The sequence below is a fragment of the Daldinia vernicosa genome (genome assembly GCF_022497035.1).
Source record: "Daldinia vernicosa strain CBS 139.73 unplaced genomic scaffold F5Y00scaffold_93, whole genome shotgun sequence".
NCBI lineage: Eukaryota > Fungi > Ascomycota > Sordariomycetes > Xylariales > Hypoxylaceae > Daldinia > Daldinia vernicosa.
In genome coordinates this window covers 27326-45975 of record NW_025954009.1, presented here as the reverse complement: position 1 = coordinate 45975, position 18650 = coordinate 27326, and the positions used below count along the sequence as shown (strand labels likewise).

Below are 18650 nucleotides of genomic sequence, written 5' to 3'. Positions count from 1 at the left end.
CTCGCGATACACGTTATTCTATAAATCTGTATACTAGATGAGCGAGCACACAAGAAAAAGCATTGAGCCGATAGGGGCGCGAATATAAGCACTATAGGAGCAGGTAATATACAGTATTAGTCCAGTGACATACATACCCCTGGCCCAAGAATACGGAACGGTATGTTTATAAGATCTTCTGTGTATATGATAGGGGTCAACGAGATGCCGACCAAGTCTTATATATAAGCTCCGTTAAGAGATGGCCATGGAAGTATTCCTAGCTTCTATATCAAGCTTCCAACCATGGCTACTCTATATCTTCAGCTAACCGCACCAGATTCTTACCCTCATACAACCAAGGTCTTTACAATAAATCCCCGGTCTCATCCCCTTCCCTTTCGCAACCGTACACCACACCAAACCACAAAATAAAGCACCAACTTTCACCCTTCGTACGGGGTGTTGGTAGCTGTGATACACAGACTGTGGCCGAGACCCAGGTTCACCATAAACCAGTAGAATCACCACAGTACACCCGCTGCATCAACATTACCTATATCCTAGGGTATAATATCCCGCAAGCACGATAGTTATAAAGTTAATAGTAATTGATTACGCAGCAACAACAAAAAAGTACGTTCTAACCATTCCCTAACGTAGGCCTAGCCTAATTCATTAACTAAGCAAGACTATTCCCAGCACTAACTCTCGACACTTAACTCTAACTCTGCGCCCATGTCTCTTTATTCTCCTCGACAAAGTCTCTGAACCTCCGAGGCTCCCGCCCCGTCGTCGCGCGTACGGCGTCGCTGGTGAGCTCCTCGGACCCGTGGCGTACCGCCGTGTCCATCGACGCTAGGACCGCTGCGTATTCGGCTGGTAGGCCGACGCGGGCCCAGCGCTCGACGAGCTGGGGCTCGGTGAGGTCGACATGGGTGATTTTGCGGCCGAGGACGGAGGAGAAGATTTCTGCGAGCTATTTTGGGGGTCAGTACCTATCGGTGGTAAAGATGTAGGTAGGGTAGGGCAGCGGAAAGGGAAGGAAAGGAAAGGGAGGATAAAGGGAAAAGGAAAGGAGTGCTTACGTCGGAGTATGTGAGAAGTTCTGGGCCGAGGATGTAGTGGTCAGTGTTGGGGGCTTTGGGAGCCGTCAGGAAATGGAAGCCGACGGCGGCGATGTCGTTGGCTGAGATCCAGGGGATGAGGCCGGATCCGGTGGAGGAATATATCTTGTTCTCCTTCTTGAGGGCTGAGAGGTGGTGCTCTGATAGGAAGTTTTCTGGGCGTGTTGGTCAGCTATAGTTCTCATATATAAAGGGGCGCAGGACAGGGGGAGTAGTATGTAAGAGGTAAGTAAAGAGACGGCGATATTTACCTTGGAACCAAGTCGGACGCAGCACACCCCACTCGATCTTACCCGCCTCGCCAAGCTCACGCAGGTACGTGTGCACCTTGCCTACCAGCGGTCCTCCCTCTGCGACTAGACTAGCGCTCAGCAGTATGAAGCGCGGGACGCCCTTGGAGAGCGCGAGATCCACGAACTTCTTTATGGCATCCTGGGCTTCTGCGCGAGGCGCAACGAGGTGGATGGCCGAGATGGGAGTCGAGAAGATGGGCTCCCAAGTCGATTCGTCTTCCCAGTCGAACTTGACGCCCGCGTAGCCGTTAGGGGCACTCCCGGATCGCGACGCGACTAGGAAGGGGACCCCGGCGGCGTGGAGCAGCGGCGCGATGCGGCTACCAACTTTTCCTGTGCCGCCGAGCAGCAGAACGGAGCCGGATTGGGTAGTCGACGAAGACATGGTATGGTATGGTTCTTGGTGGGGTTTTTTGAGACAGAGAGTGATTATAAGTGGACGTGTTGGGAAATAAGACGGAAGTAATATGGAACATGAAAATACTGCATCACCAACAACATCATATCACCGTCGTCTTATAGAATAATATAATGCGTGAGGACGCTAGGTAGATATCTGCTAACGATAGCGGGTCATCTTCTTAGTCTACGGCGCGGACCACGATCGTATGTCCATGGTTAAGGCAGCCAATCAGCATATGTAAAGCGCCTGTCTCTATTCCGTAATCAATAGACCAAATTACACCGTCTCCGGTCCCCATCCGGGGTTAGAGGATATACGCGGCAGATGACGGTTGAATAATCCCGCCGATAGCCACGGGGTTAACGCTGGAGCCGGGAATGTTGGTGATAGTTGCATCCTGTGGAGAGTTTTGACAATTTGCTCTAACCGATACAGGTCTCGTAGCGATATGTTCCAAGTAGTCGATTTTTAGTTATATACTCTAGAAAATAGTATAAATAACGATCTTTATCCGCTCTTGATACTTACGAGATGCTTGGCATTCCAAGTTACAAGTTCAAACGTAGTAATACATCCATCCATCGCCAACCAGGAAAAAGCAAAGAAAACTCGCAACAATGGCCGCCGCCCAATACGACATCCAGACGTTCTTATTGGACAAGCAAAACATCCACGACACGGTCGCTCGCCTCGTAAGTGCCTGCTTACTTTACAGCCTTTAATAATCTTTAGTAATATTCAAGCACGCAATGTTCTAATAATAATTTCCTTAATAAGACATTAAACCTAGACCTGCGTTCAACCGACGGCCTCATCAAAGACGTCTACGCTCCCGACGTCGTCGTCGACTACACGTCCATGTTCGGCGGGAAGCCGACTGAGGCGACCAACGAGGCGTGGGCTAAGAGCCTCGAGCCAATGATGGACGCTTTCGACTCGATGCAGCATGTGGTCACGTAGGACATCCATCCCCTTGGCATACCTATCACAATATCGGAGACTTTTTTTTTCCTTTTCTTCTTAGAAATCAGAATTAACGCCGATGGGCTGTAGGAACGAGGTCATCGAGCTGCCGCAGCCGACGAAGGGAGTCAGCAGGCCCGACAGGGCTAGCGTCGTTGCTCAGGTCAATGGACATATGTTCCGCCGCGCGGCGAGAGGGAAACCAATTATGCATAACGGCGTGAGTACATAACATCATCTTTTGCTCGTATATTTATTTCGGTGTTTAGATTATATTCTAGCTCGGAATAACCTACCTGGGACTCATCAGAAGCTAATAGTAGGACGAATATCAGGGCCGATATAATCTCGAGCTCGTGCGACTCCCGGAGCTCGAGCAGAAGGGAGAAAACCCGTGGAGAATCAGCAGGCACGCTACTGTTATCGGATGGGAAGACGGTAGCTCGGATGTTATGAGTGTTTTTGCTGGTATTGGACATTAGATTGAGCAGTCTGGTTACGGGCAGTAAGGGATGAGATGAGATGAGGCCTTGATGGGGTAGACGTTGCAATGTGAGGTTAGCTTCCCCCTGGGAACTAATTTATAACAATATATTATACAGTGTGGTAGAAAACTATATATCAACAGAGGACCGTCCCTAGCTGTATTGTTTTGGACTCATCAAGCGGATTTATGACACACGAGCTTCTCGCCGAGACCCATTGAAGGTATCTAATCAACCCAGGTATACTTTTACGAGAATTGACTATAAACTAAATTGCCTTAGCTACTGCCTGGTTCTTTCTATAGACACGTTTTGCTACAATGGAGCGTTAATATGCACTATTCGTTTTCAATCCATATCTCCCCCAGAGAAATCTGTCTTCGCAGTCGCTATGAAGCATAACGTCAAATATAACTATTTTCCTGTCCGTAGGCCAGTTCCCCCTATTTTCCTATTAACAGGGGGGCTATTCACGGCGGATAGATAATACACTTATTCTTTCCTCCAAGGTAACACATGAGCTCTTCTGCACGATCACGATGCCAACAGCATAGGACCCAGCGTCATTCACCCAAGAGACGAAGACATACTATTCCTTGATATAAGAGGCAAAATTGTCAATACCTAGGTCAGAAAGCTCATCCTCTCGGATCATAAGTCATTATACCCAATACACACCTTCATTCCCCGACTGGCTTTCACCCCCCAAACCCAAGCACGTCCAGCCTCACCCGTATACAAGCCCGCAAAACTGTCGTCCCGCCCAGCCCTACGCATCCAGCCTACCTTCTCCATGGATTCGGTATCCATGAACGCCAAAAAGTGCTCAAACTTCTCTTCTCCAGCGCCACCCGTCGCCAGCGCAAGCGCATTGCCAGCAATACCATGGCACAGACACGGCTCCTTCACTAACAACCCGCGCTCCCATGTATCCGCCACAGCAAGCTCAACCGCGCGCCTAATCCGCCGCTTCAGCGCCGGGAAGTGCGGCCCCAGAGAACAAAGGGATATGACGAACCCGGGCCCTCCGTGGCAGAACTGGACCAGCCGATCGGACTCGGAGCCCGCGGACGAGGGAAAATTCCCGCTGGGAAGTTGCGTAGCCAGGAGATCGGATAGGACGCCCTCCAGCTCAGGCGCGATACCCGGCTGCGAGAGAACAAGCTGGCAAATAATACCAATGGCCCCATGAGCAGCGCCGAAATACTCCTTCCCGTGCCAGGACCAAGGCCGCGGCGCGGAGAGGATGCGGGAGACAGTGTTAGAGATAGTAGCGTCGAGAAGCGCAGCAGTGCTATCCTCTCCGACCCCGGCCCCGAACGCCGTCCGGCATAGCCTAAGGAAGTAAAGATACCCAGCGCGTCCATACATCCACTCATCCGACCCGCCGACCTCATTGCCATTAATCAGGCCCTCAAAAGCGCAAAGCTGCTTCGCAAGCCCGCCATCGCCTCGCATAACAGCCGACAGCGCCAGGTGCGCCAGCGTCTCGCTCGCAATCCCGCAATGGTCCGGATCCGGCGTATTTTTCTCGAGTCTAGCACCTAGGGCGAGATACGCCTCGGCCCAGTCGAATAGCGATTGCTGCTTGTGCGCTTTTCGGGGGAAGATGCGGGATAGCTTGAAGAAGAGATATGCGATGGAGGTAGGGCCGCCGTAGAACCCTTGGAACGACCAGCCGGTGGAGCAGGTGTGGACTGGAGGGTGGTGGGTTGTGATGCGGTCGAGACTTGCTTCGAGCTCTGCGGATGCGTCTACGGTCCGGAGGGGGGTGGATGGGTTGGAGAAGAAGCGGGTTGAAGAGGACATTTTGATTTATGAATCGAAGTAGGTAGGTACTGTCGATCGGATGGACTAGGGGGTGTGAGCCTTGAGGAATGGTATAATGTTTTGAATTATGAGTGTTTATGATGTACTACGTTGGTCCCCAGTCAGACTGTGTAAGTTCAAAACAGCGAGTATAAGCTTAATCTCCCCATCCCGATATAATAATGCTAACAAGCCAATCTCAGAACAGCCAATACATGAGATAGCGTTCCTGCTGTAGATTACAACTGACCTAAACATGTCAAGAGGGTGACGTCATCAAGGAGTAATAAGCAATATGTTAGTTGGGCGATAGGAAGCTACTTATATTAGGTCCATAAGGACGAGATCATTAGGTAATCTCCGATAGCAGTGCTGTCTGAACATTACTTAAGGTAAGTGTACCTTAAGAGGTTCGGCCATTCCTCACATATCATATATACAAAGTCACCACCATTTGGATATTTCATATTTCTGCAATTTTCCTAGTACCTAGTAAACCTACTCTACAGTCTCGGCCAAGCGGCCTATTCTGCGCCATTAGCTTCATAAACCTTGGCGCGTAGATACCATCCGTAAGGCATGCCGTTTCGTATCATACAAGTCCCCTCTCCCCTACTATCCTAAGCTCCAGCTTCGACAGCGAATGCGTATCTCGGCATCTGTGCCATCCGCTCCTCCGGACTAAGGTCATCGTCATATATCATCTTGACATTCTTGTCCTTATCCTTCTTAGACTTCTTCTCTCCTCCCTCGGCTGGCTCCGCAGTTGTTGGGGTCTCGGGTTTCTTCGGAGGCTTGATTCTAGCTTCGGCCATCCTGATCAGCTGGTCGATCTCATCGCCTTCCTGCGCAGCACCCGACACCAGTTCATCAATAGTGGAAGCACTTCCTTGCCAGCCGGGCTGTCCAGGACGAGCGGGTAATCCATGAGGCGCGGGAAGGTTACTACCGGGCCGCGACGGTAGGTTCGGTGGAGGATATGCGCCGGGATATTGCGGAGGGGGTGAGTAACCAGGAACGGGCTGTGCGGGAAATGCTGGGTATTGACCACCAGGAGGAGGGAAGGGTGAGTTCTGTTCAATTTAGTTAGTACACGTTCGATGAGGATTGAATTAGCAACATTGGAGCACATACAAATGCGCCTGGGGACGCGCTCTGCGCAGGACTTTGACCGTCAGGCCTGCTCTCCCGAGGAGTATGACCTGCACTGCCACCACCAATAGCCGTTTTCTGAGCGGCAAGTCTCGCACGGTGCTCTGCTAGCCGCTTCTTGATCTCGTCTGGAGTTTCAATCTTAAGTTTCTTAGCCGGGCCGTTCCCGTTCTGACCAGGTGGAGGATTTCCCGTAGCGGCGTATCGGTCGGCTTGGGCCTGGTAGAAATTCTGAATAATTCGCTGGTTGTGTTGTTGGACAATGTCTTCCGGGATACCCTCCATACCGAAGATTTCGACATCGAGACCTTGCCGATTCGGTAATGCGTTCTCGACTGACGATAGCGTTTCTTTGTGCACCTGATTCATATGAACCGAAAGACCTTTATTACGTAGAAGTTAGCTATCATAGCGCATCAGGCGAGGATTAAGCAGACGGAAAATTCTTTACCTCCAGCTGTATTCAATCGTCGACCACATCGGTCACACTTGAAATGTTTGGCTTTTTGGTGAGATATCAACAATTTGAGATCTTCAAAATCTCTTTCGCCTAGCAGGATTGTTAGCTATCTCTTTGGAAGGGGGGAAGCTAGAGGTGGTAGAGCATACAATAATAACACCAAGCTCGGGAGAGGAGCTCCTCGACATCGGGGTGACCGCGCTTCTTCTTTCCCATGGCTGCGAAGTTGAAAGGTCGTTATTTGAAGACAGAAAATAAGAATTGTGTCCCTCAATTACTAAGATCAAATTCGATATTGAATTGATGGCTAGGTTGCCGTCGCGACGATATCTTAGGTAGTAAAGGCGGTAGTTGTCGTCGCGCAAAGTTAAACGAGGAACGTAGCGCGAAGAGTAGCACTCAAGGGACGTGATTCAATTGGCTAACCTCCTAAGCTTCAGCCATATGAATCACCAAGTATCGACGTATTGTGGCTAGTGCGATAAGCTGTGGCTGGGTTAGGTATCCACATACCCGCTTAGGTACCTAGGTACAATACTACTAAGATTTGTCAGCATGTCCACTTACATCAGACGTCCCTTTGCAGCCAGCTTCTAGTCCTACATGCGAACCGTCATCCCCCTCTTCCATTCAAGTATGAGGTAAACCTCTTATTCTTGGTTTAGGGAAAAATATTTCAAAATTTAAATTCTGCTTCAAAGAACAATTCTCACCACCTACCAGGACATAGCGTGACCAGTGTCATAGCAGCACTAAAAAATATACACTTTTAGACGTATCAGCACCTGCTTACCCTTAACTTAGTTACTCTAGGCACCCATACTCATTCCAAGGATTCTTTCGGTGAACTCCATGTCAAAGAAGCGTCTGCTATACACTAGTTGGCCTTATTTACTAGGCCACCTTTGATGCTGATTCCCCGACGTCCTTTAGGACATTCTCAATCTCTCCCTAACATCTTACTATATAGCTCCTAACCCCTTATAGCCAGATTTACCTTTCGATTTGAGGATTCATTTAAAAGACTTCCAAGGAGTCTAGATGGTATAACTAAAGCGGTACTAACGATGTGTCGTACTTGTATCCAGTTTTTCAGACGCAGCCAGCAATACTAGGCGGGAGAAAAAGAAACCAGTCCAAGAGGGAACGACTGCGAAGAGAAAAAGGAAAAGAAAAGTGCTGTCCCAAGTAAATAGGTGTGTAGTCTTATGGCAACGGCCACTACTGTGGTTCTCAAGCACAAGTACTTAAACCGCCCTCGAAAGTGACAACCGAACCCTCAGCAGCAGGTCGCAACGGCACTGGCCAGTCCAGCGTCCCAGATCTGAAACCAGTCCAATTGCGGACTGGTTGATCAATTCTTGGGGAGAACCCGGGTTCGAACCCTAGAGCTCGAGGTTCTCGTTTATGCCCATCCCCCAGAATCCCACGGCTACACCTCAGCCACTGCGCCATCTCGTGCAAGAGTTTTCCTTGTGAAAATTATCTATACGCTTAAGTTGGGCAGTTGCTAGGTACATACATAGGTACAGGACACTTGGCAACGGGGTGGTCAAAGTTCTGCCGGGCTATATGTGCCTAAGGTATCTAATTTACATAAATGGAAGCGTGCACGTCTAATACCTTAGGTACCTAGCTGCCCCCTAGGTGCTGATACCGCTTTTCCGCCTGTATGCCCATACTTTTTCTGAACTGTATAATTTGTTGGTGTGTTTTCGAAACTATTCGTCTTCTATGTATAGGAGCTATTAGTAACCCGAAGTCATTAAAACTCTTAGTTCATTCTAGTTGCTGTCTTAAACCATTGTGAGACGAAAAGATGCCCTAGGACACTATCCGGGTTCAAGACCGTCCGTATGAACAATACTAAAATCTCAAACCCCACGCGGATATTCACCATCGAGGAAAGGCGAGGTACATCCTTCGAGTTGCACCAAGAGGTAAGAAGTCAAAGAAGCACACCTATAGAGGATTTTAATACGATATGTTCTGTTGCTCGGCGGCACCACGCCGGGCTTTCGTACGACTATCAGGTACAATAAGTAGCCTGCAGAAAAGACGATAGCCAAAAATGAGCTTCGCTGAGCGGAATATACGGATTTCCCGAGCGCCGGGAATTAGGCCTCCCTTCGTGGGGGTCGCTCTGGCAGTCGGGGATGCCTGTGCGTGGTGACGGATGATGTGAGCGGTGGCAAGATGCTGTGCCAAGCCCATGGATGAGAAGAAAAAAGAGCCGCGATGAACCAGATTGGACCAATGAAGCTCCTAGTGCTCACAGGAAGTTTCACGAGAAGCATAGAGCCGTTACTATTCTGTGTCTGTACTACCAACTAGAGCCAAACAAAACACTTGCAAATCAAATAGTTCACAATTGGTTGGTTCCAAATTATAGACTTGAGCTACACTAGGAAATGCGGCTCAAATGAGAAAAGTTTCCCGATTCCCCAAAATTGCGTGGGTTGGTGGGCGTTGGGCGTTATTGTGTCGCTGAAAGCTGAGTAACGCACCACAGCCAAGTAACATATTACAACAGCCCATGCGATCTTGCAGCGTAAACCATGTGGCAGCTCGATCTCATTGGATTCAAAACAATCGTTGGGATCCTTGGGCTTGGGGCAAGTATTGTTTGCTTAGGGCACATCCAACAAGATGTTCGAAATAAGAACGAAATAACCTACACATAGCAATGTCTCACATACAGCGCATGCTACAGGTAGAAATTGAAGAGAAAACATGCTACTCTGCGCGACGCTTGGCTTTCTTGGGCCGTACTTTGGGCTTTAATAACCGACAACCTAGTTGCAGGTTTATTGAATCGTACAGATACTCAGCTTGAGTATTGTCATACAGAGTCGCGTCATGGAGCTCCGTCGTTCTCGGTACGTACTCCAGATCATTCCACATTCTTTCGATGGAGAGCGCATGAGAGCTATGTCGAATCTAAGTTTACGCTCTCATTGGAAGCCAAGGGGCGAATAGCATATTAGGCCGTATGAGTGGTGTACGTGATGTGTGAGCATGATAAGTTTGAAACCTCCATACATGACGTGGGGTTTGACTTAGGAAAGCACAAGCTTACCTTTTGATTCATCTACCTAAGTGGCACGTTTCTAAGCCCTTGCATCCTCAAGGTGACCTCTGCTGGTACTGCTAAACAGGATATGGGTGGTGGGTAATGGATTGCCATTACCGTTCAACGTCTCTTAACCCCAAAGAGACGGAATGTACGTATTATTACGACAGGAACGAATCGGAAAGATACCGAACGTGGATGCAAGCGTCCTTATCGGGATAGGCACACGACGTGTCAAGTATTACATGTTTCATCGTTCAAACCCTCGACTTGGATAGAGGAAGCACATTGTGTTAGGTTCGGATATATCTGCTGCGCGACAACAGACTTATCGACAATGCGGTGGTGAAACGGCTGGACAGCCGGTAGGGAAAATTGCAACTTCAAGTTTGTCTAATGCATTTATGCATTGAGGAATACCGGAAGATGGAGTGGGAAGCGTTGTAGGAAATATATCCAAGTTTAACCATCGTTGATGGATGCCTCGACGGTAGGATTTCGGGGTCAGGCGTATTTTATACAGAGTGGGTGATGAGGAAACGTAGAGATACGAACCGCAAACATGAGAAAGTGAGTGCGACAAACGCATGAGTAGAAGGGGTCGTGACATATATTGGCAACTGGAAATCAAAGCGACCCATCATGAAAGCATACGAGAACGCGAACATCGGGCACGAATTCAAGCGACAAGAGTGTGACACCTTTAGGACTTACAGGGTTTGGGGCTTGGTCCTTAGTCTCTAGTCCTCTGAATAGGAAATAGGAAGCCTTGTATAAGGCAACCTAGGCGAGCCATAACCCGCTGCCTAGTAGTATAACACGTGATCTGTAGGACTTGATCAGCGGGAGCCGCCCTTCAGGTACGCGTTGATGTTAGGGTGTTTTTTACCTCCATCTAGTGAATAGAGTCGAATAGGAGATGCGTAACGAGATGCGTGGTAGTTGTACCGCAATATCTGATTGGTTGTAAGTAGACCCTCCTACCGGACCTGGTTGAACCTGATTGAACCTGATTGGACCATGACGAAGGGGACCAGGGGTGAGTGTGCCGTACTGCCTCGACATCTCTACATAAAAGCCCACCTTCTCCTCTACCCTCCTCTTCATTTTCCCCCCTCCCATAACCAATTTACCAATCGCCGTCAAAAACGGGCCATAAAGTATAAAGTATAAAACTCATCGCGTCCAATCTAAACCGAGACCGAAAACCCTATTCCAAGCAACACAACGGTACTATAACCACTAGAACGTGTTAGTTTAGTCTCACATAGTACCGTCGATGTTCCTCTTATTGGTTAGTATCCCAGATAGTTGCCATAATTTAACAACCCGCCACCCAAGTTCCCAAACAGCTTTTTACATCCTGGGCGACTTCGTTGGTTTTCCGCGTGATCAGAGAGCTGCCTGGAATTCACGTAGGACTCGACCATCGACGCTGTTCAGGGTGTAGCCCATCATAATCCGACAAGCGATAGATGATATGGCGCCTCAGAATCCTCCATCTTCCCACCAAGAGTCTAGGTCTACGCATACCCGACCATATGTCTATCGACCCCTAAGTGATGGATATGAGGGGATATCGCATAAGCGCGACCGGGATTCCGTCGATGGAAATCAGCATCATCAGTTGGCGATGACTGTAAGATAAGCAGTCAACTCGATACTCGTACACTGGGCGCATACTCATTGAAAATAGAGTCATGATCATGAATACTCGCGGTTTGATGCTAAATCATCACGCCGCACTCATTCCGTTTCTTCGGAGAGTCGACGGGACTGTAAAAGGGTATCACGGGATACTTATCGGGATCAAGATGCAGTCGCCTCGAGTAGCACGCATGGTCATGCTCATCACATGAACAATCATACTATGCCAATGACTTCTAAGAATAAAGAGGTCTCCGATGAGAGTAGGCATCAAGCCAGCCATAAAGATAAGCATCAGATACCAGTGCCGCCAAAAGCTCCCAAGATCACAAGGCTCCCGACCCCAGATTTTGACGATATAGGCCATAGTGAATATGATATGTCAAATCATCAATTCTGCGAATGTTGCGGGGATGATGGTAGTTCTTGTACCACGGCGAAGATCGAAAAACGAGGTATGTCTCTCTCATCCCATTGCCAGGCCGATCGTCGGCTATCTCCGCAATTACTTCGTCCGAATTCGGTATGCTAACAAGCCTTAGTAAATCCTTAAGTAAACTTAAGGCATTGGAGGCAAAAGCGTATATGGCATATAAGGACTCACTTACTCGCTAGAAGGATTTTCTAGTTTGTCCTCGGTATGAGACAACCTAGCCAATAGCCGCGTGAAAATGCTATACAGAAGCTAATATCTAGTTCAGGCGATAGGAAGCCAATGCTTTGGTCGATCCAACTCGGGGTGTAATCGCGGCTGGTAGTCAGTTTCACTAACTGCGAACGTTCTCATACGTCTGACCACAGCCCCGCGGTCTGTCCACGTCGGGTTTTCAATAATCATGTACATTATTCCCATTGTTATCAGTCGTTCGGGGCTCAATCCCACTATCGTAAGTTGCAAGAATCCTGGACTTTGCAATTAACGTCAAATATTTATTTCCATATGCTGTGTAGGCAGTGAAGTGTAAGACGGAACGATAAGATGAGGTCTAGTTGGGGTTGCATTTTGTCTGGACTGTGGCTAGTGCGGCTAAATTTAGTAGCCACCGCCACAACTATTCCTATCCTGATGGTGTACCTAGGTACGTACGGAAGTCCCCATCAAAAGTTTTGTCCATACGTGCCACCTGACAGCTTTTGATGCAGCTGTTTGGAACCTGACACCATGCGGCAGCCAAGATTAGAAATGTATATAAAATTTTAGCTTTAATATGCTAATGAAAACATTAAAATTAGATCTATTATAAGTATAAAAGCTTTTTTATACGCTCATATAACTTTTATTATTTAAGGAAAAGATGTTGAGTTATTATGTATAAGCGAAAGTAGTGTATTACCTTGGATAGTATATGCGCTCGATGACCTATAGCTGTTGCCAAGCCCTGTCAAAGCTAGTCAAAAGCTAATAAGGGCTGGCCTACGTATGTATGGACAAAACTTTTGATGGGGACTTCCGTACACTACCTAATGATCTTTACTAATTCAATAAAGGTCAAAATACATAATCTACGTGCATAGTCCTAGGACTATGTTCAGGATATTTGCTATAAAAACCAATAAATGCCAGATAACTACAATTCCTACTGTTTATGTCAACTTTATTATGTCAATTCCATAAACTATCAGCCAAGGGATTAAGCATATTTTCGTACGGCATACGCACGGTTCACGACGAGCAACATCTAGATGAACGAATAAATAAATGAAGCGATATGGGCAGCAGATGTCAACAAGCCTTAAAGTTCTAAGAGTGCCTAATATATAATTTTAGTTGGTAAGAGATATTTTCGAGACGTTCAAATGCATCATCTTATCTCCAAGTCTCGACTAAAATATCTCGCTATTGATTAAGTGCCAACAAGCCTTGGCATTCAATTTTCGTCGTGGAGTTCATGAATATTACTATGAGTAAAGCTCTCCATAGCACAATCATATTGAGGCTATAAGGAACACATCTTTTTCACGTTACCGATGCTTATATTTCAACATTCAAATTACTTATAGGCAGACGATCGTGCTAATATCCTCCCGCGGCTGGGGCTTAGGTACCTACTTCATAAGACTATTCGCCCCTGAGCAAAGGCGCACGACGTCAAAACTCACAGGTCTAGCTTTCGAGCTCAGCTACCAGGGGCCAGAAGAGGCTCCAGTAACTGATGAAGATCATCTGACTATAATATGAAAAGGTCAAGTCGGCTTGCTTGCCTGGCCCAGCCTTGCCCCATCACCCCGCAATACTACCGTACGCCGGGTAATCGTCCAGTCCTGATCCCCCATTCCCGAGAGCCGAATTTCACTCATTTGACCCAGCCAGCACGACATCATTTATACCAACTTCATCGCCTGTCGATATACCCTCGCCCATGTTATTATTCGTGGAATGACGACTCCAAGGCCAAGGAGTGGGGATTTTTGGGTTGCGATCTCACTCTCCGTTTCTACTTACCGGTAGCTCGTAGCTTATAGCATGATTAATCCTGGCTTATATGCTTGTAGCTAGGCGAAATGTTGCGACGCGACTTCGCCTAGCCAAGGTGTCTGAAGAGTATGGCATCTAGTGGAGCCTCCTAAAGATGTATTTATAGAGGAATTCCTCGAAATTTGAATTCTCTTCTACCTTCACTTCAGATCGTCAGAGTCGCCAAATTGATCGGTCTATTCCAGTTCCCCTAGGCAAACCAACTCGTTTCAGACACGATGAGGACACAGAACTCAAAGCAGACGTCTCTGCTCATAGCCCTCGCGGGGCTTAGACCGGCAACAATTCTCCCCATAGGTAACTCATCGTTATCAGTCGAAATTCCCACAGTGTCAGGCGTAAATGCTTCGGATCCAATCGATCCTAGCTTCTGCGGCTTCGCCTTCGAAGAGGCTTCTTTCGTCCGCTACGCCCAAGACGACAACGGCAAGCCTAATGCCTTCTCCCAGAACCTCATCAAGGCCGTCACTTCACGTACCGGCGGGACCCCTATCATCCGACTCGGTGGCACGTCTCCTGACTACGCGAGATATCTCCCTGGCCAAACGGAACCCGCACTGCCTGTCGCTGAGCAAGACAACTACCAGAACGTCGGATTTACGACCATCGGCCCTTCCTACTGGAACTTGACGCACAATTTTCCGGGAGCCAAATACATGGTTCAAGTCCCGTTAGCGACAACCAATATCAGCGAGACGGTTGCCTGGGCCCAGTCCGCAGTAAAGGGCATCGGCCTAGAAAATATCCACTCAATCCAGCCCGGTAACGAGGCGGATCTCTACGCCGACGACTACCGCGGCGAGGGTGGCGTCGAGCTGAACCCACCGGAATACCAAGGCACCCTTAACAACGAGACGTACGTCGGCAACTGGACCAAATACGTCGATGCCATTTTGGCCGCTGTAGAGCTACCGAAAGGTCGCCTATTCACGGCTTTCGACGTCGCGGCGCATATCGGCGATTCCGTGAACGCAGACGCATATGTGTTTGACGTGGAGACGTGCTTCAATCTCGGCATCGACAAGAAGGACATCGTCAAGGATGTCTCGCATCACTACTACCAGCGCAACGCCGGGACCGCAGAGGACCTCGAAAGCGGCCTCATGAACATCACCGTAACGCACAACCACCTAAACCTGTTCAAGCGCCACATCGCATGGCTGAAGAAGACCCACCCTGAGATCCCCTTCATCCTCAACGAGGTCGGCAACTCGCTATTCAGAACCAATTCATACGAGTTCCAAGCCCGCCTCGGAAGTGCCCTGTGGCAAGTCGATTTCTACCTATACAGCATGGCCATCGGCATCGGACGCATCAACTACCAGCAGATAATGCACGCGGGGTACGACCTATGGCTGCCCGTCGCAAGCGCCGGCCACGAAGCCCAAGTTTTCTCGAACTTCTACTCGCAGCCCTTCGTCGCCGACTTCATCGGATCCTCCAACCAGACGAGAGTCGCCAAATTAGACGTCGCAGGTGACAACGGCCCCGCGAACCTAGCCGTTTACGGTGCATACGAAGGCGACGCAGCGAAGAGAATCGCCATTACGAATCTGAATTATTGGAATAAGACGTCTTCGGGTGTCGAGAGGCCTGGTGCCACGCTTGACCTGGCGGTTCCGAAGGGCGTCAAGTCGGTTAAGGTTTACCACTTAAATAGTCCCTTGGGCGCGGGGGCCGCGGCGGATACCATTACGTATGGAGGTAGCCAGTGGACGTATAAGAGTCTTGGAACAGAGGTGAAGAATGTGAGGAATGATACCGAGCAAGTAGCTGTTAAAAATGGGGTTGCGAGGGTTACTGTCCAGGATAGCGAGGCAGCCCTTGTTTGGTTGTAGGCTTCATAGCTTTAGATATCTAATATTTAAGAGTTAATGTGAGGACTTCTGTAGCCGTTTGACTTACGAAGTGAACTACTATTGGACCTTGATTCCGGTTTTAATTTAAGCACATATTATACCCCAGACCGCGTGAAAATTTGTTACTTAACAACTATGAGCCTCCCGGAATTATTATGAGACAAATATGTATGTTCCTTTAGGGGTTACCCCACTAACCCAGGTGTTTTTATCTGAATAACTATGATATAAAATTGAGGCAACTTACAGCTTTATCTGCTGGTTATCTACATTATATTATTTTATGAGAGAGTTGGGGTCATTCCTTTCATAATCTCATTTCTTTTAGGGATATAAACTTAAAGCATTTAACCATTTTCCGAGAGTATCATAAGGATCACCTATCATATTAAACTATGATTATGACTTTAGTTGTACGGATGTATAGAGGACAACTTAATCATTTTTATCATTTTATATATGTCGCCATTTATATTTGTTATCTGCGCTAAGCATAGTATTACTCTCAAATAAAAGTAACTATGATACCAAAGGTCTAGGTAAGTGAACGTCGAACTTACTTTTGATAATATAAGTAGTTATGTAATAGTTGGCGATATTTCATCTTCGTGAAATCAGAATGTCATTTTCAAAAATGAATATCCAAAGTTAAACGGGGTAAGAACTTGGCTTGGCTGAATAGAGGCACTGTTTATATGGAATACTTGGCCAATCCTGTAGGAATAGAATTTGGTCAGGGCGGGGCATCCCGAGTCGTGATCCGTCTTACGTCTTTTAAAGGCCCATGACATTATTGTTATATAATCTCAGCCTCAGTAGCATGCAAAAAAGTAGTATTCCAATATTATGTCTTATTAATGACGAACACAACGGCAGGCAAAACGACTCCTGGTTGGGTGAGATGCTGACACGAGGCTTGGAGATTTTAGCCTGTCATAAGACCTACAGAGAACTGTAGAAGTCAGTTTCTTAACTCCCGCTCCAATTATGACGGCGATACCGTACGCGTAATATCGACAGCAGAGTCTGATTGGCCAACTTTGAGACGGCAAATTAGTAATCTTCTTGTGAGGCAACCTGTAGCATCCAAAATTTAATCTCCAGGGTCCAAGTTACGTCATAAACGCATGACGTAATAACAGTGAAGAGATATTATAAACAAAGATGGTGTAAATGCTGTCAGTAATCACTTTTGGTTGTTACAATGAGACTCAATACAGAAAATTTGGAGTGAAGGTAGTTTAAAATATACTAAGCACGGAGTATGTTATTGCTGAACGGTTGTCTAAGCGGCGTTATCAGAGCCCACATAAGACTGCTCGGTTGCACATTCAACTCTGGTGGACCAAGGCCGAACCACGGGGAGAGATGCTGGTTAGACGATGTGAAATATTGCTAGTAGTGTAACCTCAAGCCTGCTTTCTAGGGGCCAAAGCAACAGATGTACTTTAGCGATGTAGGATTCCACGCTCTCCGGGTCTCTACACGTGCGTGAGTACTTATCAAGTGTTGGAGATGTAGAAAAAACCGGCTCGACCGTAGCCTCCGCCAAAGGGACTAAGGGCCTGCCTGCACTGAGGAGGAGCGCTTCTTCCCTTTGGGTCTGGACTACCGGCCTCTAATTTGCGGATAAGACTCATCCCGTAGGTTAGTCAGGACTACCTTTTATTAATCATAGCGCCTATGACGGTTTGGCCGCTGACCCGGCTCGACCCGTAACCAATAGGCAATGTTTGCTACTGTAACCAATCTGAAGAGATGCGATCTGACTGACGTATGCGGCCCCCCCCCCGCGCGAGACTAGCTGATACTACACCACCGAAGATCAGCATGAATAATATCAATAAAAGAGAAAGGTTAAGAATCCTAATGATGTACGAGATGCTACAGGACGGAAGGTATGGAGCACATCGAAGTTGAAGGGGTAATAGTGTCGTTTCAAGGAATGTCGCACAACAGCTGCATTATTGGGCTGGTTTCGGTCAGAAAAAAATGGTTATTTGGGATAGATGTATTTACCTTAGGTACCTACTTTAAATAATACTAAGTGGTTGTGTTACATAGTACCTAAGTGAAGGATGTTTTTAAAGTCTACCTAAGCTTCCTTTGTTGGTTAGTCGTATCGAATATGTGAGATTTGTTTTTTTTTATGAGGCTCTAAGGTTGAGGATGGCCAAGGCTGAACGGGATAAGTACAATGTTGTTGAAGATTGACGCCCAATAATTTCTATATCAAATAGCCTTGCAGATAGCAATCAGCTCGTTAAAATCTAAGTCGATGCGTAATCGGACGCTATAATGCAAAGCCCGTCAGCTATATTGAAGCGTTTGAGCCGTTATTGGCCCAACCGTAGATCTGCCAAGAGAAGTGTAACGAATGGGAATAGAGCGAACGGATGGTCTGGGGGAGCCGATGATGATTTTGGGTCCTTCTTAGGTCACGTCACCAGGTAATTGGTTCCTGCATGGTAAGTTCCCAGAAAAGTAGTGGGGAATTTTAGAGCGAAATTCAGAGGGCAAAGTGGGGTGGGCTGAGAAATGACGATACTTCATACGTCATGAAGCGTTTGTTTTCGTCCCGGTCCCCAAAATATGAAAGAGTCATGGATTGTAATAGAACCTAGAACCTAGAACCACGCATCAAATGGGGTTGCAAGATACACCCCGGAAACTTATCTTTTTTTTTTGTACATTCGCATTTATACATACTTTATAGCCGGATCGGTCCATATAAGATAAGCCCCTGCACTACGGCGTAACCATAGCAGAATCACGTTGTGCCAAGGTTAATCGGGCTAGTCGAAGAGAACGATACATACATCCACGGATGTTTAGGTATAAGTACCTAGTACATCAGGTACTTAAGTTGGGCGTTTCTGTCTAGGCAATTTTTAGTAGATACCTCATACATGTTCTAGATGAGA

General features: G+C 47.5%; 6 protein-coding genes across 6 annotated transcripts; 3 read left to right on the top strand and 3 right to left on the bottom strand.

Moving 5' to 3' along the window:
* Positions 1-372: 372 nt before the first annotated feature.
* F5Y00DRAFT_220631 (NAD(P)-binding protein) lies at positions 373-2020 on the bottom strand. The gene is made up of 3 exons (XM_048005650.1): positions 1358-2020; positions 1068-1261; positions 373-958 (listed from the first exon to the last, which is right to left on the bottom strand). The coding sequence occupies exons 1-3, from the start codon at positions 1782-1784 to the stop codon at positions 704-706; spliced, it is 876 nt and encodes a 291-aa protein (XP_047859863.1). The 5' UTR covers positions 1785-2020; the 3' UTR covers positions 373-703.
* A 268-nt stretch (positions 2021-2288) lies between these two features.
* On the top strand, positions 2289-3410 carry F5Y00DRAFT_249916 (SnoaL-like domain-containing protein). Its single transcript, XM_048009661.1, has 4 exons — positions 2289-2494; positions 2580-2758; positions 2856-2985; positions 3101-3410. Exons 1-4 carry the CDS (start codon positions 2420-2422, stop codon positions 3245-3247), a joined length of 531 nt encoding a protein of 176 aa, XP_047859862.1. The 5' UTR covers positions 2289-2419; the 3' UTR covers positions 3248-3410.
* A 271-nt stretch (positions 3411-3681) lies between these two features.
* Positions 3682-5307, bottom strand: F5Y00DRAFT_249913 (uncharacterized protein). Its single transcript, XM_048009660.1, has one exon. It carries the CDS (start codon positions 5057-5059, stop codon positions 3902-3904), a length of 1158 nt encoding a protein of 385 aa, XP_047859861.1. The 5' UTR covers positions 5060-5307; the 3' UTR covers positions 3682-3901.
* A 205-nt stretch (positions 5308-5512) lies between these two features.
* On the bottom strand, positions 5513-7038 carry F5Y00DRAFT_249912 (uncharacterized protein). The gene is made up of 4 exons (XM_048009659.1): positions 6821-7038; positions 6663-6761; positions 6194-6594; positions 5513-6132 (listed from the first exon to the last, which is right to left on the bottom strand). The coding sequence occupies exons 1-4, from the start codon at positions 6885-6887 to the stop codon at positions 5680-5682; spliced, it is 1020 nt and encodes a 339-aa protein (XP_047859860.1). The 5' UTR covers positions 6888-7038; the 3' UTR covers positions 5513-5679.
* A 4186-nt stretch (positions 7039-11224) lies between these two features.
* Positions 11225-11944, top strand: F5Y00DRAFT_267078 (uncharacterized protein; the record flags this gene model as incomplete). Its single annotated transcript, XM_048012025.1, has 3 exons — positions 11225-11383; positions 11441-11846; positions 11934-11944. 3 exons carry the CDS (start codon positions 11225-11227, stop codon positions 11942-11944), a joined length of 576 nt encoding a protein of 191 aa, XP_047859859.1.
* A 2141-nt stretch (positions 11945-14085) lies between these two features.
* F5Y00DRAFT_256425 (glycoside hydrolase family 79 protein) lies at positions 14086-15705 on the top strand (the record flags this gene model as incomplete). The annotated part of the gene is made up of 1 exon (XM_048010406.1): positions 14086-15705. One exon carries the CDS (start codon positions 14086-14088, stop codon positions 15703-15705), a length of 1620 nt encoding a protein of 539 aa, XP_047859858.1.
* Positions 15706-18650: the final 2945 nt, after the last annotated feature.